The sequence below is a fragment of the Antechinus flavipes genome, chromosome 2, assembly GCF_016432865.1.
Source record: "Antechinus flavipes isolate AdamAnt ecotype Samford, QLD, Australia chromosome 2, AdamAnt_v2, whole genome shotgun sequence".
In the NCBI taxonomy this organism is placed as follows: Eukaryota; Metazoa; Chordata; class Mammalia; order Dasyuromorphia; family Dasyuridae; genus Antechinus; species Antechinus flavipes.
In genome coordinates this window covers 83,035,091-83,051,834 of record NC_067399.1, presented here as the reverse complement: position 1 = coordinate 83,051,834, position 16,744 = coordinate 83,035,091, and the positions used below count along the sequence as shown (strand labels likewise).

The window sequence follows — 16,744 nt, the reverse complement described above, 5'->3', positions numbered from 1 at the left end:
TAGAAAGGGTAAAATTCTTAACAGAAGTAGTCTTTACAGTATATTAGAGAATTCTCTTCTCATCAGTGAAATCTCTTTAGGGGGCATGTGGCACATTTAGAAGATGAAGAAGGAGATGATGATGAATCTAAACAGTAAGTCCTTAGAATTTATTTTGTATGCCATTCATAGTGAAAGGGGGAAATTTTTCATGTTGATTAAATATTGTATATAATAAGTGTAATGTTCAAAATAGCCATTGTTCTCAGACTATACCACAGGGTTTTTTTCCTCCTTTTTTCCATAATTGTTCATTGCCCACATTTTAAAGAAAAGTTTTCTATTAAATTGTCTTATTAATCTCAGTTGCTGATTTGATAGCTTTATTCTTTTAAGATTAAAAGTTTAAGTTTTGTTATTAAACATGATTCAGTTGAATGGATATCTGTTAAGGACCTACTTTATGTAGAGAGAAAATGAGAAGAACTTGAAAAAGGCAACTTGACATTACAGTCCTGTGTTTGCTAACTATTATCACATATAGGTAATTTAACTTCTTAACTGCATTACAGATTATGAACAAGTTGTGCCAGTCTGCATTTTTAGAAAGAGTTTCCACTCTGGAAGTTATGAAATTACTCGTTTAAATAATATGTGGAAATATTTAAAATAAAGGATAGATCTATATTTTATACACATACACATTCGTATTTATACAGCTTTAATGCCCTAAAGCTACACAGAGCCTTTTGGGAAACTTTATTTTATGCCTATGTGCAGAAATGGGAAAAGATTTATTTTATGATATTTCAGTACTTCAAGAATCTCTTTAATTTCATTATTTTGAACACTCCTTCCACTGTCTGAGATCCTAACATAAACTTATTTAGTAGATGCTTTTAAAGAATCTGCTATGGTCAAAACAAACATTCATCATTTTCTATTCATTATAGTGATAGCCCTCTCCAAAGTAATCTATGCTTGATTCTTGAACATCAGACATTATTCATAGCTAGTCCCAAATTCACAGCCTTTCCACTTTGATAGATCCTTTGACAATCCTTGAAGAACCAGGGCAGCATGCTTTATGCCGGACAAAGTCATTAAATCAGGGTTTTGGTGAAGATCATTATTGAATTGGATGGATAATCTTCTAAGGTCCCCTCTCACTTTAAAATTCCATAGAATTTAATATTTTTTAAAAAAATTAAATTCCTTTTAAGTGCAAGTGCTTCAGTTGAATCCAGATAAAAGTTTTTATAAGTTCTTCAGCCTTGTTATTTCATGCTAGAAGTAATAGGAACTCATTTTATAATATAACATTCTCTCCAATATCATGTTGCTATACTTACCTATATCTCTTTCAAATTTTTTGCTTGATTTTTTATATTGACTATCCTTTAACTGTTATTTAGGAAGTATAATAATTTTCTTTTCCAATTTTAATACAGGATAGTATCAAAAAATAATGAAAGCATATCTTCTCTGTAGATTTCAAACTGACATTTCACTCAGAAATAGTTATAAAAATCTTAAGGATCTGACAAAAAGTATTCATCACTTTTTTGTACTGATTTAAAAATGAGAAACTTAGACTATTCCTTTAAGCTTGAAAAAATATGTGTCTAGTAATATTTCACTTCCAAAACTTTCTATGAGAGTTCTGATTTTATGATTTGCTGTTTTTTAGTTCAACTATGAAAGCAAAGGTTCCACCCCCTTTACCACCAAAGGTAAGAAAGTTTCTTTTCCTGATTAAATTTTTGAGATATGTAAAAAAGTTTTGTCCTTTTAAAATGTTTAAGTTCTATTTTATTTTTCTCTAATAATATGTAAAAACATTTTCAGTATTCTCCTTAAAACATTTTCTCCTTTCTTTTTACTTCCCATCTTATCAAAAAGGCAAATATAGATTATACATTTATAGTCATGCAAAACATATTTCCGTGTTAGTCATGTTATGAAAGAAAACAGAAAAATACCAAGAAAAATAAAAGTTTTTTATTTTTTTAAAGCATGCTTCAATCTGCACATTCCTTCAGTTTTTTTTGTCTTTTTTTTTTTTTTCTGGAGATTGATAGCATTTTTTGTAATAAGTCCTTTATGGCTTGGGTCATTGTATTGCTAAGAATAGCAAAGTCATTTACAGTTAATGTCAGAGTAAATGAGTAGTAGTCATCTTCTATTGCTATTATCTTGGTTCTGCTCATTTTATTTTGCATCAGTTTATATATCTTTACATTTTTTTCTGAGAGCATTCTGCTCATCATTATAGCACAGTAGTATTCTATTAGTCATATACGAGTTGTTCAGCCATTCCTCAATTGATGGGCCTATCCTCAATTTTTAGTTCTTCCATTAAAAGAGTTACTATTTTTGTACACATAGGTCCTTTTCCTTTTTATTTCATTAACTCTTTGGTATGCAGACCTCCTAGTAGTATTGATTGGTCAAAGTGTATGCATGGTGTTATAGCCCTTTGGGCATTGTTCTAAATTGTTTTACAAATGTTTGAGTCAGTAAACAAGTTTGCTGATAATACATTAGTGTCTTAGTTTTCCTATATCCCCTTCATCATCATGTTCCTTTTCTGTTATATTAGCCAGTCTAATAAGTGTAAGGAAATAATAACCAAGAGTTGTTTTAATTTGCATTTTCTAAAAAATTGTTATTTAAATAGATAGCTTTGAATATTTTAAATATTTAATCTAAAACAGCCTATTCATATCCTTTGGCAATTTATCATTTGAGGAGTGACTTATTTCTATAAATTTGACTCCTTTCCCTTTATGTTTGAAAAATGGGCCTTTCTCAGAGAAACTTGATGTAACATTTTTGAACAATTATAATTATTATGTATTTTCCTCCATTCTATTTCCCTCATTTGTCTTTCTCTTACCTTTCAGCCTATCCATTCTCAAGTGTTTTGTTTCTGACTTTAATTCCCTAATCTGCTCTGCCTTCTGTTTTGTTTTTTTTTTTATTTTGTAGCTTTTTTTTTTTTAATTTTTTATTTAATAATTACATTATATTGACACTCATTTCTGTTCCGATTTTTTTTTCCCCTCCCTCCCTCCACCCCCTCCCCTAGATGGCAAGCAGTCCTTTATATGTTGGATATGTTGCAGTATATCCTAGATACAATATATGTTTGCAGAACCGAACAGTTCTCTTGTTGCGTAGGGAGAATTGGATTCAGAAGGTATAAATAATCCGGGAAGAAAAACAAAAATGCAGATAGTTCACATTCGTTTCCCAGTGTTCTTTCTTTGGGTGTAGCTGCTTTTGTCCGTCATTTATCAATTGAAACTCAGGTCTCTTTGTCAAAGAAATCCACTTCCATCAAAATATGTCCTCATACAATATCGTTGTCGAAGTGTATAATGATCTCCTGGTTCTGCTCATTTCACTTAGCATCAGTTCATGTAGGTCTCTCCAAGCCTCTCTGTATTCATCCTGCTGGTCATTTCTTACAGAACAATAATATTCCATAACATTCATATACCACAATTTACCCAGCCATTCTCCAATTGATGGGCATCCATTCATTTTCCAGTTTCTAGCCACTACAAACAGGGCTGCTACAAACATTTTGGCACATACAGGTCCCTTTCCCTTCTTTAGTATTTCTTTGGGATATAAGCCCAATAGAAACACTGCTGGATCAAAGGATATGCACATTTTGATAATTTTTTGGGCATAATTCCAGATTGCTCTCCAGAATGGTTGGATTCGTTCACAACTCCACCAACAATGCATTAGTGTCCCAGTTTTCCCGCATCCCCTCCAACATTCATCATTATTTTTTCCTGTCATCTTAGCCAATCTGACAGGTGTGTAGTGGTATCTCAGAGTTGTCTTAATTTGCATTTCTCTGATCAATAATGATTTGGAACACTCTTTCATATGAATGGTAATAGTTTCAATCTCATCCTCTGAAAATTGTCTGTTCATATCCTTTGACCATTTATCAATTGGAGAATGGCTTGATTTCTTATAAATTTGAGTCATTTCTCTATATATTTTGGAAATGAGGCCTTTATCAGAACCTTTAACTGTGAAAATGTTTTCCCAGTTTGTTGCTTCCCTTCTAATCTTGTTTGCATTAGTTTTATTTGTACAAAGGCTTTTTAATTTGATGTAATCGAAATTTTCTATTCTGTGATCAGTAATGGTCTCTAGTTCATCTTTGGTCACAAATTTCTTTCTCCTCCACAAGTCTGAGAGATAAACTATTCTATGTTCCTCTAATTTATTTATAATCTCGTTCTTTATGCCTAGGTCATAGACCCATTTTGATCTTATCTTGGTGTATGGTGTTAAGTGTGGGTCCATGCCTAATTTCTGCCATACTAATTTCCAATTATCCCAGCAGTTTTTATCAAATAATGAATTCTTTTCCCAGAAGTTAGGGGCTTTGGGTTTGTCAAACACTAGATTGCTATAATTGACTATTCTGTCTTGTGAGCCTAGCCTTTTCCACTGATCCACTAATCTATTTCTTAGCCAATACCAAATGGTTTTGGTGACTGCTGCTTTATAATATAATTTTAGATCAGGTACAGCTAGGCCACCTTCATTTGATTTTTTTTTTCATTAGTTCCCTTGAGATTCTCGACTTTTTATTGTTCCATATGAATTTTGTTGTTATTTTTTCTAGATCAATAAAATATTTTCTTGGAAGTCTGATTGGTATAGCACTAAATAAATAGATTAGTTTAGGGAGTATTGTCATCTTTATTATGTTCGCTCGGCCAATCCAAGAGCACTTAATATTTTTCCAATTATTTAAGTCTGACTTTATTTGTGTGGAGACTTTTTTATAATTTTGCTCATATAATTCCTGACTTTCCTTTGGTAGATAGATTCCCAAATATTTTATGGTATCAACAGTTATTCTGAATGGAATTTCTCTTTGTATCTCTTGCTGTTGGGTTTTGTTGGTGATGTATAAAAATGCTGAGGATTTATGGGGATTTATTTTGTAGCCAGCTACTTTGCTAAAATTATGAATTATTTCCAATAGCTTTTTGGTAGAATCTCTGGGTTCTCTAGGTATACCATCATATCATCTGCAAAGAGTGATAGTTTGGTTTCCTCATTGCCTACTCTAATTCCTTTTATATCTTTCTCGACTCTTATTGCCGAGGCTAGTGTTTCTAATACGATATTAAATAATAATGGTGATAGTGGGCAACCTTGCTTCACTCCAGATCTTACTGGGAAAGGTTCCAGTTTTTCCCCATTGCATATGATGCTTACTGATGGTTTTAAATATATGCTCCTGACTATTTTAAGGAAAAGTCCATTTATTCCTATGCTCTCAAGTGTTTTTATTAGGAATGGATGTTGGATTTTATCAAATGCTTTTTCTGCATCTATTGAGATGATCATGTGGTTTTTGTTTGTTTGGTTATTGATATAGTCAATTATGCTAATAGTTTTCCTAATATTGAACCAGCCCTGCATTCCTGGTATAAATCCTACTTGGTCATAGTGTATTATCCTGGTGACAATTTTCTGTAATCTTTTTGCTAATATTTTATTTAAGATTTTAGCATCAATATTCATTAGGGAGATTGGTCTATAATTTTCTTTCTCTGTTTTCAGCCTACCTGGTTTAGGTATCAGTACCATATCTGTGTCATAAAAGGAGTTTGGTAGGACTCCTTCAATCCCTATTTTTTCAAATAGTTTATATAACATTGGAGTTAATTGTTCTTTAAATGTTTGGTAGAATTCACATGTAAATCCATCTGGTCCTGGGGATTTTTTCTTAGGGAGTTGATTGATAGTTTGTTCTATTTCTTTTTCTGAGATGGGACTGTTTAGGATATTTACCTCTTCCTCTGTTAGTTTGGGCAAGCTGTATTTTTGGAGGTATTTTTCTATTTCATTTAAGTTGTCGAATTTATTGGCATAAAGTTGGGCAAAGTAACTCCTAATTATTGCTCTAATTTCCTCTTCGTTAGTGGTGAGTTCTCCCTTTACATTTTTAAGACTAACAATTTGATTTTCCTCTTTCCTTTTTTTAATCAGATTTACTAAGGGTTTGTCTATTTTGTTGGTTTTTTCATAGAACCAACTCTTAGTTTTATTAATCAATTCAATAGTTTTTTTACTTTCAATTTTATTGATCTCACCTTTTACTTTTAGAATTTCAAGTTTAGTGTTTGACTGGGGGTTTTTAATTTGTTCCTTTTCTAGCATTTTTAATTGCAAACCCAATTCATTGACCTTCTCTTTCTCTATTTTATACAAATAGGCCTCTAGAGATATGAAATTTCCCCTTATTACCGCTTTGGCTGCATCCCATACATTTTGGTATGATGTCTCATTATTATCGTTTTCTTGGGTGAAGTTATTAATTATGTCTATGATTTGCTGTTTTACCCAATCATTCTTTAGTATGAGATTATTTAGTTTCCAATTATTTTTTGGTCTACTTCCCCCTGCTTTTTTGTTGAATGTAATTTTCATTGCATCGTGGTCTGAAAAGGATGCATTTACTATTTCTGCCTTACTACATTTGAGTTTGAGGTTTTTATGTCCTAATATATGGTCAATTTTTGTATAGGTTCCATGAACTGCTGAAAAGAAAGTGTATTCCTTTCTGTCTCCATTACATTTTCTCCAGAGATCTATCATATCTAGCTTTTCTAGTATTCTGTTTCCCTCTTTGACTTCTTTCTTATTTATTTTCTGGTTTGATTTATCTAATTCTGAGAGTGCAAGGTTAAGATCTCCCACTATTATAGTTTTACTGTCTATTTCTTCTTGCAGCTCTCTTAGTTTCTCTTTTAAGAATTTAGATGCTACCCCACTTGGTGCATATATGTTTAATATAGATAGTGCTTCATTATCCATGCTACCCTTTAGCAAGATATAGTGTCCTTCCTTATCTCTTTTAATTAGGTCAATTTTTGCTTTAGCTTGATCTGAGATCAGGATGGCTACCCCTGCTTTTTTGACTTCACCTGAAGCATAGTAGATTTTGCTCCAACCTTTTACCTTTAACCTGCATGTATCTCCCCGCTTCAGGTGTGTTTCCTGTAAACAACATATTGTAGGATTCTGGCTTTTAATCCATTCTGCTAACCGCTTCCTCTTTATGGGGGAGTTTACCCCGTTCACATTTATGGTTAGAATGACCAATTCTGTATTACTTGCCATCTTGTTAACCCCGGTTTATGCTTTCCTCCCTTCTTTCCCCTTTCCCCCCCTTCCAAGTATTAAGCTTGTGAGCACCCCTTGCTTCTCACAGCCCTCCCTTTTTAGTGTCCCTCCCCCCGCCTTAGAGTTCCTCCCCCTATCTTACCCCTTTCCCTCCCAGTTCTCGTATTCCCTTCCGCTTAGCTTATTCCTTCCCTTTCCACTTTTCCCTTCTCACTTTTCAATGAGATGGGAGAAGTTTCACCTTAGATTGAATATGTCTTAAGATTTTTCACTTAAAGCCAATTCTGAAGGCAGTAAGATACCCACTATATTCATCCCCCTCCATTCTTTCTCTCAGATATAATAGGTTTCCTATGCCTCTTCATGAGATGTACTACCCCCACTTTACCCTTTTTCTGGTACAATGTCCTTTCCACATCAATTTCTAGAACAAGGTATACATGTATTCTTTATACATCTATATAGTCAAAATATAGTTCCCAAGATTAATCTTTACCTTTTTAGATTTCTCTTGAGTTCTATATTTGTAGATCAAACTTTTTGTTAAGTTCTGGTTTTTTCATCAGAAATAGATGAAATTCGCTTACTTCGTTGAATGTCCATCTTCTTCCCTGGAAAAAGATGCTCATTCTCGCTGGGTAAGTTATTTTTGGTTGCATACCAAGTTCCTTAGCCTTTCGGAATATCATATTCCAGGCCCTTCGATCTTTTAATGTGGATGCTGCCAGATCCTGGGTGATCCTTATTGTGGCTCCTTGATACTTGAATTGGGTTTTTCTAGCCGCTTGCAATATTTTTTCTTTCATCTGAGGGTTCTGGCATTTGGCCACTATATTCCTTGGTGTTTTGATTTTAGGATCCCTTTCAGTGGGTGATCGATGAATCCTTTCAATGTTTATTTTTTCCTCTGTTCCTATGACTTCTGGGCAGTTCTCTTTGATAATTTCCTGGAAGACAGTGTCCAGGCTCTTTTTTTCATCATGTTTTTCTGGGAGTCCAATGATTCTCAGATTGTCTCTCCTGGATCTGTTTTCCAGGTCTGTTGTCTTCCCCAGAAGGTATTTCACATTTTTCTCCATTGTTTGATTTTTTTGGATTTGCTTGACTGATTCTTCTTGTCTCCTCGAGTCATTCAATTCCACTTGTTCAATTCTGATTTTCAGTGAAGTATTCTCTTCACTCACTTTTTTAAAATCTTTCTCTAATTGTCCAATTGAGTTCTTTTGTTCTGTGGAATTTTTTTCCATTTCGCCAATTTTGTTTTTTAGAGAGCTGTTTTCTGTTTCCAGTTCACTAATCCTATTTTTCAAGGATTTTACTTCTTTATCCACTCTCTCTTTAACTGACTTCTCCAGGCTCTTTTGCCAAGCCTCCCTCTCCTTTTCCCAAGCTTCCTTCTCCTTTTGCCAAGCCTCACTCTGCTTTCCCCATTTTTCTTCTAGCTCCCTTGTGAGAGCCTTTTTAATCACTTCTATGAGGTTCATCTGTGCTGAGGAACAGACAATCTCCTCCTTTGGGAATCACCTGGGGACTGCCTGTTTTTAGTCTCCTCAGGATTTAGAGTCTGCTCTCTATCTGTGTAGAAGCTGTCAAGGGTTAAAGTCCTCTTCAGCTTCTTGCTCATTCTGTCTATTAATCAGAGACAAACTACCAAAGAAAAACAGAAAAAACTGGAGTCTTTCTTTGGGGGGGGGCTGGGTGTGTTATCGAGCTTCCTCTACAGACTGCAGGGGGCAGCAGTGAGGCACTAGCAGGACTGTGCTGCGCCTGCGCTCTGAGATCCCAAAGCGTGCTGAGTCACTGAGGGGGGGGAAGGGGGGGGGGGCAGGTCCTGAGAGACTCCAGCTGTTTGCGGTTGTGTTCTTCAGCCCCGGTGTTTTTAGCTTCTCTGCTGGGCTGCTGACTTGCTGCAGGTTCCAAACCTGTAGCGAAGCTCTCCCCGCAGAGACGGCTGCGATCACTCCCCACCCCCTCTCAGCTCTGCTCCCGTGCTCTCACTGCCGCTGCCCTCAGCCTGCGCCCGATCTAAAACCGCCCCAGCCTCCAGTAAAGACAGACCTTTCTTGGCGGATCTCAAGGATGGCTTCTCTTGGTAACTATTTGTGGGTTTTTTTCAGTCAAGCATTGATTCAGAGGCTTGTAATGAAGTGGATAGTGAGAGAAAGCGCGGAGCTTATGCCGCTCTGCCTTCTGTTAAACAGTTTCCTATCCCCTTCTCTTCTTACTTTCTCTGTATAATAAGATAAATTTCTATATACTGTTGAGTATTTTGTTACTCCCTTTTGAGCCTATTTCAGGTGTACCCTGCCACCTCCCTCATCTTCTCCACTGTAAAAGGTCTATTATATCAAATATACTCCATTCTAACTCTCCCTTTTCCCCTCCACCAGTGCATTCCTCTTTCTCACTTCTTAGTTTTATTTTTTTAGATAATCATCCCATGGTACTGAACTCAGACTTGTGTCCTTTTTAGATGTATACTCCTTTTAACTGACCTAATTAATGTTTTTTAAAAATTGTAGGTATCATTTTTTCATGTAGAAATATGTATGAACAGTTTAATTTTATTGAGAATCCTTATGATTTCTCTTTCGTATTTACTTTTTCATTCTTCTCTTGAGTCTTATATTTGAAAGTCAGATTTTCTATGTAGCTTTGTTCTGTTCATCAGAAATGTTGAAAAGTCTCCTATTTCATTGAATATTCATTTTTTTCCCCTGAAGGATTTATACTCACTTTTGCTGAGTAGATGATTCTTAGGTAATCCAACTTCTTTTGCCCTCTAAAACTATTACTCCCAAACCTTCTGATCTTTTAATGTAGAAACTGCTAAATCTTATGTTATCCTGATTGTGACTCCATAGTATTTAACTGTAGAATAGAATTTTCTTAATTTGGTATCCATTTATTTGGTGTTTTTTAGACATTTTTAAATTTTGTGAATGTGTCATTATCATTGCTTTCCTTTGTCACCCTGTGTGTGATTTGTTTTAAGAAGTCATATGTGGGCCTCACCTGACTGCCAAAGGCAGATCTATGATGCAAATATGGACATTAATTAAATTTTAAAAGATATTCTACCATTTATTTAAAATGATGATACTATTGACTTAAAGCTGAATGACTTTTGTCAAGCATAGCACTCTAAAATTATCAAAAATACTTTTGCTCTTCTGCTTTGCATAGTACTGTTTAACTGTTTTCATTTATATGATTTATCCAAGAACTTGAATAGGAAAATTTAAACTTGTGTTTATCGCTTTTTTCTTTATTTTAGCTGATTGAGTTTCTGATATCAATAAGGAATGATGATTTGTCTTCACAGAAGGTTTAGCTTTCAAAGGACATGTTTTATTAGATAAGTTAAATTAAGGTCTTTCCTTCAGGGAAAAATTTTATTTAATTTTTGTATCCTTACAACTTTTATGTATCATTTCAGCCTAAATCCATCTACATACCACAGGAAAACCCTGCCACTGAGGATGATAATCAAGGAACAATCAAGAGATGTCCTGTGCCTGAGAGTCCAGCAAAGCCATCACAAGTTCCACCCCGACCACCACCTCCCCGGTTACCCCCACAGAAGCCTGCTGCTTTAGGTATTAAGGGAAAAAGCTAAGTAAAATCTAGCAACACTGGACATATGACTTGGGGGAAGGAAAAAATAGATCTTGAGAAATTGAATCTGAATATAATTTAGGGGCAAGTGCTGGGAAATGGTATATCCATCTTTTGCTGCTTTTTCTCACACAAATGGTAGCATTTTATTGAAAATGTCCACAGTTAAAATTCTCAGTTTGGAGGTTTTTGTTTTGTTTTTTTAATTTCTCATCTTAAAGATTTCTTTTTGTAACATTTTAAAATTAGTGAATAATTTTCGTTTATCTACTTTAAATGTTATTCTATAAGAAAATGTTAAGGAAATATGAAAAGAAAAAAATGATGTGTATATACTTTTCATTTCAAAAAAGTTCATTTCTTCACAATATGAAAAAGCGTCTTTAAAAAAAATTAGAAATTCTTTAATGTACATTAATACTCATAAATATGCACTTTGTTGTAATTAAACGTGTCTTATTAAGGTAATGGACTGAACTCCTTCCAGCTGAATGGTGAACGAAGTGGTTCATTATACCAGCAGCAGAATGAAAATAAAGGCACAAACCTTTCAAGGAAAGAAAAGAAAGATGTTCCAGTAGGTATTACTTATAAATTCTATTTGTACACTATTATGGTAATGCTGAGATGTGAATTAACTCAACTTTAATTAATATTTGATTATTCCAGAATACATTATAAAATTTGAGCTTCTCAGTATATAGGAGCACTTCTTTTTTTTATTAAGTAAAACTTTTTTTATCAGTAAACATCAGTATGGGTAAAAAATGACTACAAAAGGCCCTATCCCCCATTAAGGATAAGGCAAGCTACAGTATTTCCCCCAGTCTACTTAACTGGACTAATAAAGTCACTACTATATTGTAATACAGTCTAATTATCCTGGACTGCCCAGTACAGAGTTAGTGGCATCCTTGTTAATTTTAAGAGAAAATCTGAGTGAACAAGGAAAAATCAAGATAAATGTTTCTATCATAGGTCACTTGGGGAAAAACTGAAAGCAAACTGTTAGCTATTTATATTTTGTGTGTTAAAGTGCTCTAATAGAATATTTTTGTAATGTCCTGTAAATATAAAAAATTTGTAATATTTGGAAAGAAAACTCCAGCTACATATCGATGTCCATCAGTTGCTGAGGGGAAAAATAAATTACTACTTTTTATAGAGAAGATCCCAATGAAATTAAGAAAAGATTCCATTTAATTTTGTATATACTAGTTAAAGTGATATTTTTATCAAATTAGGAACATTCTCATCAGTAAGCAACACATGTGCAATTATACTTAAGTCCCTACTTTTTAAAAAGAAGAGATGTTATGAAATCATTAGTTCTCATTACTAGCTGCTCTAAGCTGAATAAGAAATCTTATCAGTCTTTCAGCTTGAAAGCAATATATTATTATGAGATTTTTTTATATCATTCTAAGTCTTAACCAGTTTTTAAAGATTGGAGACCTGTTCAACTCGGGCCAGCCTGCTCTCGAAGTGATTAATTCAAAAATTAAATGGTTACAAATAGAGAAAGGAAGAAATCCTTGATTAATTTGATTATTAATTCTCATATCATTCTAATAATATCTCTTGAGTTCACTTTTTAGCAAAGATTGAATGGCTGTAGGTAAAATAACTCTCTAGGTTGTACTTAACTTTTTCAGATACTTCATTTCAAGTAGATAAGTTAGACACTATTTCCTAAACTCTTCATCTTTACTTAGTTCTTTTTTTCCCCCCTTAATATTAATATTAACCTAAGGGTCAGGAGGGAAGGGGAGGGATAGGGAGGAAAGGGGGGGAGAGGGGAAGGGAGGAGTGTGTTTTTCACAGACTTTTAATCTAAAATGTATGATAGCATGTATGGTAGGTAAAGATTTTGTTCTATATGCTTTTTTCTTTTCTTTTTTTTTTTTTTTTTTTTTTTTTTTGGCTGAGGCCATTGGGGTTAAGTGACTTGCTCAGGTCACACAGCTAGGTGGCATTAAGTGTTTTGCCACATTTGAACTGGGGTCCTCTTGTCTTCAGAGCTGGTGCTCCAACGAGCCACCTAGCTGCCCCTTAGAGCTTTTTTTCTAAGCAAACTCTTACTGCATTATCAAACACTGTAACATCTAAGAGAGATTTTAGAATTTTTTTAATTTGAATACTGGGTATTTTATGTATAGTTCTATACAGCATGCACATTTACAGGGAAGAATTTAAAACAATAGTAGACTTGTTCTACCATTAGCAGAAAGCTCATCTTTTTATATTAAAAAATGATATGGTTTTCCTAATGAGAATCATGCATCTTTTAGTTATTTTTGAATTCCCCCCCTCAAAAAAAGCTGTAGATTGAAAATCCAGTCTAATTTAAAAAGAGAATCCAGAACAACAACAAAAAATTGAATATTACACTAGTTGTAACTGCTATACATTTTGAAAAACACATAACTTAACATTTTAGTTATGCAAAAATAGATAATATAATACAATACTACTAGGAACCTTAATTTAAGGAAGACTGTTCATTGCATAATGGCAATAGAGAACTATTGTCAGGAGTTGACAGTAATACCAATTAAGAACATACATGAAGGAATTATCTTTAAAATACCTTACCTGAAAAGAAAAAATTTGTTTCAGGCTAGTATGTGAAAAATATATCAAATAATTGCTTTATATAAGTTAGTACTTTGTCTACAGTTTATTTTTTTCATGTGACCTTAATCTGATTGTACCTTTTGGATTTCAATTTATTGGGATTAACCTCATTTCAGGTATTTCTAATTACAGTACAGTTTTTAATTCTGTTCCTTGATGTTTATTCATAATTTTTTACTTTAACCTTGAAATTAAGATAATCCTTTTATAAAGTCTATAATTATAATTTGCCCAATGCATTTCTTTTTCTAGAAACCTATTAGCAATGGTCTTCCTCCAACACCTAAAGTGCATGTAAGTACTAAATGGTGAAAAGGTAACTTACTAAACAAAACAGGAAAATGAGATCATTGATACTCATTTGAATCAGTGGGTATATTTGCCTATTTGAAAAATATTTCTGTAACCACAGTGTAAAATATTAGAAATTCAGAATTAGCAAAATTTGTATTAAATCTATAAACACATCAGTGCCTCTTTCCTTCTAGCTTTTGATAACACCCTCATTCTCTTGAAATTCCTTGTTCTTTTTATTTATCTTGTGCCTGTTGTACTTACACTTAGAATCTTCATTGATTTTCTGAGGCTGGGCCTTTTTTCCATTTTTGTTTTAGTAACCCCAGGGCTTATCTCCCCACCTTAAACATAAATTATTTAAACATTAATAAACGTTTTCTGGAATTTTAATACTAGCATTTCAAATATTGTAAGTAATATGTATTTTATTATTTTTTTTAATTCTAGCTTTTTATTTACAAGATATATGCATGGGTAATTTTTCAGGATTGACCCCTGAAAACCTTCTATTCCAACTTTTCCTCTTCTTCCCCCCACTTCCTCCTCTATATGGCAGGTAGACCAATACATGTTAAATATATTAAAGTATATGAATAACATGTATTTTAAAACATTAGTTTGCATATAACTTGTACATAGCTTTTCAAAATAACACAAACGCTATACCCATAGGCTTTTTTTCTGTACCTATTATTCACCATTCTACTATCTGTAGCCTCTACTCATTCTTGAGAAGTAGACATGCAATCAGAGACCTAGTGTTCAAATCCCAGCACTATTAATTGTTATTAACAATGTGACTATTCAAAGTACTTAACCTTTCTGGCCCTCGTTTTCTCCATTTACAAAAGCAAAGGAGTTCAGCAGACCATCTTCAGAATCCTTTCTAACTGGAAATCCTGTTATAAACTGTAGAATCTTTAATGCTTCAAAGAGACTAGCCACAGTTTGCTCTTTTGCCTCCCAATACCATAGTCTCAGTACATACATAGAAATCCAAAGAATTAATTACTCTCTTAGCAAAATACCTTATATAAATACATAAATACATGCACACTCAAACATATTTAAGGATGAATAATGTGTTACCAAAATGTGCTGTTAAGATGACCAGAATATAATTAGTATAGACAGATCTTTTAAGCACTTCATATTTATTCCTGATACAGTTAACCAAGTAAGATAAATGCTGATCTTAGCAGGATATTCATCTATTTCAAGGCATGCTTGTGTGACATGGCAGTGATTACTCTAATTCAGAGCTAGCATCGACTTTTTTTAACTATTGCTTTTTATTTTTACATTCACTTTTTAAATATGCCATATATATTTATTTCATCTTCAAGGGTAAATGTTGCCTTAATTTATTTCTAATTATTTTTTTCAGTTATCTTAAAAGAGCCAACCTTATGGAATAGATAGAACGCTAGTGTAATGCTTAGGAAGACCTGTGGTCAGTTTTTGCTGACACATACTGGCTATGGAGCACTGGACAAGTCATTTAGCATCTTGAACTGTGATTACAAAGGAAGTGCTGACCTACACCCTTAGAATTTCCTTCACCAGTGAAGTTTCAGATCTTTCCCTCCACTACCTTAAAATACAATTAATATTATTTAAATTATGTGATTTCTACAACATAGCAAAAATTTCACTTTTTAAAAGTGATCTCCTTCTACCACTTTGTAATAATTCTACTTTAAAAAAATTTTAAGACGTTGGAAATATTGTTTATTAGTTGTATCTGAGTCAAGTGAAATTTTAGTTAAACTATTTTAGGTATTTAGCTAAAACAAAATCCTTCATTTAGTTACTAGTATTGAAGAAAAGTATTTGTCCTGTCTCAGGTGTCTCTCACCTTATTTACTTGCCTTGATATAGCAGTATGATGCCTAGTATATCAAAAGTTATTCTTTCAACTTAGTGTAACTTTGGGAAAAAAAGACTTTATCTGATCAAATATAATTTTATGACTCTACCCACATTCTTATCAATTATTATGAGAAATTAAATTGAGAAATGGTCTATAAAATAAATGTTGATTGTGATCAAAATAGAACTTTTCAGTTGATGTTTTATTGGATTCTTGATTAACATAAAGCAAAATTTAAATGACAAAAATTGTGCTGTATATTTCTTAGGAATCACAAAGTTTGAAGGACTTTAATCCCATGCAAATTCTATAAAATGTCCTCGGGGAAGCTTTCTTAGAAAGAAAAAAAATGTGGACTATATTATGTACAGGAAAACTGCTAGAAAGATACATTTCTCATGAGACTCTGGCAGAAAAAAGTTATATTCAGTTTTATTGATTTTCATTTTTCTAACATTTTCAGCCATCAGAATAATTTTACAAGCAAAATAGGAAAAAAAAAGCTTTACCTTTGTGACTTTTTCAATTTTATTATTATCCTAAAAGATTATAGTATATTTTCATATACTATTTTCATATTTATTATTGAGTTAATATCATACATAAACAAATTGTCAAAAGGGAAAGCTTCTTTAGTCATATTTATTCAGAAAATCAGAAGAATAAAAAATATTTCATTGTTTGCTTTTGTCTTTCCTCATTTTCTGACATATTTAAAATGTTTTATATATTGGTTTTACAATTAGAAAGATTGTCTTGTTTGAAGAATTACCAAGAATTCTGGATCCCTGTTTTAAAAAATAAAAATTAATCATGGTAACCTTTTGCTTAGTTCTTTAAGCATACTGGCTCTGTTTTACTTTTTCAGATGGGTGCTTGTTTTTCAAAAGTTTTTAATGGGTGCCCCTTGAAAATTCACTGTGCAACATCATGGATAAACCCAGACACAAGAGGTAAATACTATGTATATTTGTCATGCAGTGTTAACATTTTAGTTGAAACATTGAAGCCATTCAGTTTTATTTACCTTGTCAATGTATGACCAAAGATAAAAAATCTTGTTAATATTGCCTTTCATTCAAATTAAGATAATGAAGATCATCTTATGTTAAAATTATAAACTATATGTATCAATTGTTATTACTACTTTTTCTTATACTATGT

General features: G+C 32.9%; 1 protein-coding gene across 4 annotated transcripts in view; it reads left to right on the top strand.

Moving 5' to 3' along the window:
• MAP4K3 (mitogen-activated protein kinase kinase kinase kinase 3) overlaps positions 1–16,744 on the top strand; it is a 191,730-nt gene that overhangs the window by 134,738 nt on the left and 40,248 nt on the right. For all 4 annotated transcript variants that reach the window (XM_051975155.1, XM_051975157.1, XM_051975156.1 and 1 more), the window contains 6 exons: positions 81–134; positions 1,670–1,712; positions 10,595–10,754; positions 11,238–11,350; positions 13,663–13,704; positions 16,449–16,533. In XM_051975155.1, coding sequence (XP_051831115.1) covers positions 81–134; positions 1,670–1,712; positions 10,595–10,754; positions 11,238–11,350; positions 13,663–13,704; positions 16,449–16,533 — 497 coding nt within the window. The remainder of the gene's footprint in view (positions 1–80; positions 135–1,669; positions 1,713–10,594; positions 10,755–11,237; positions 11,351–13,662; positions 13,705–16,448; positions 16,534–16,744) is intronic.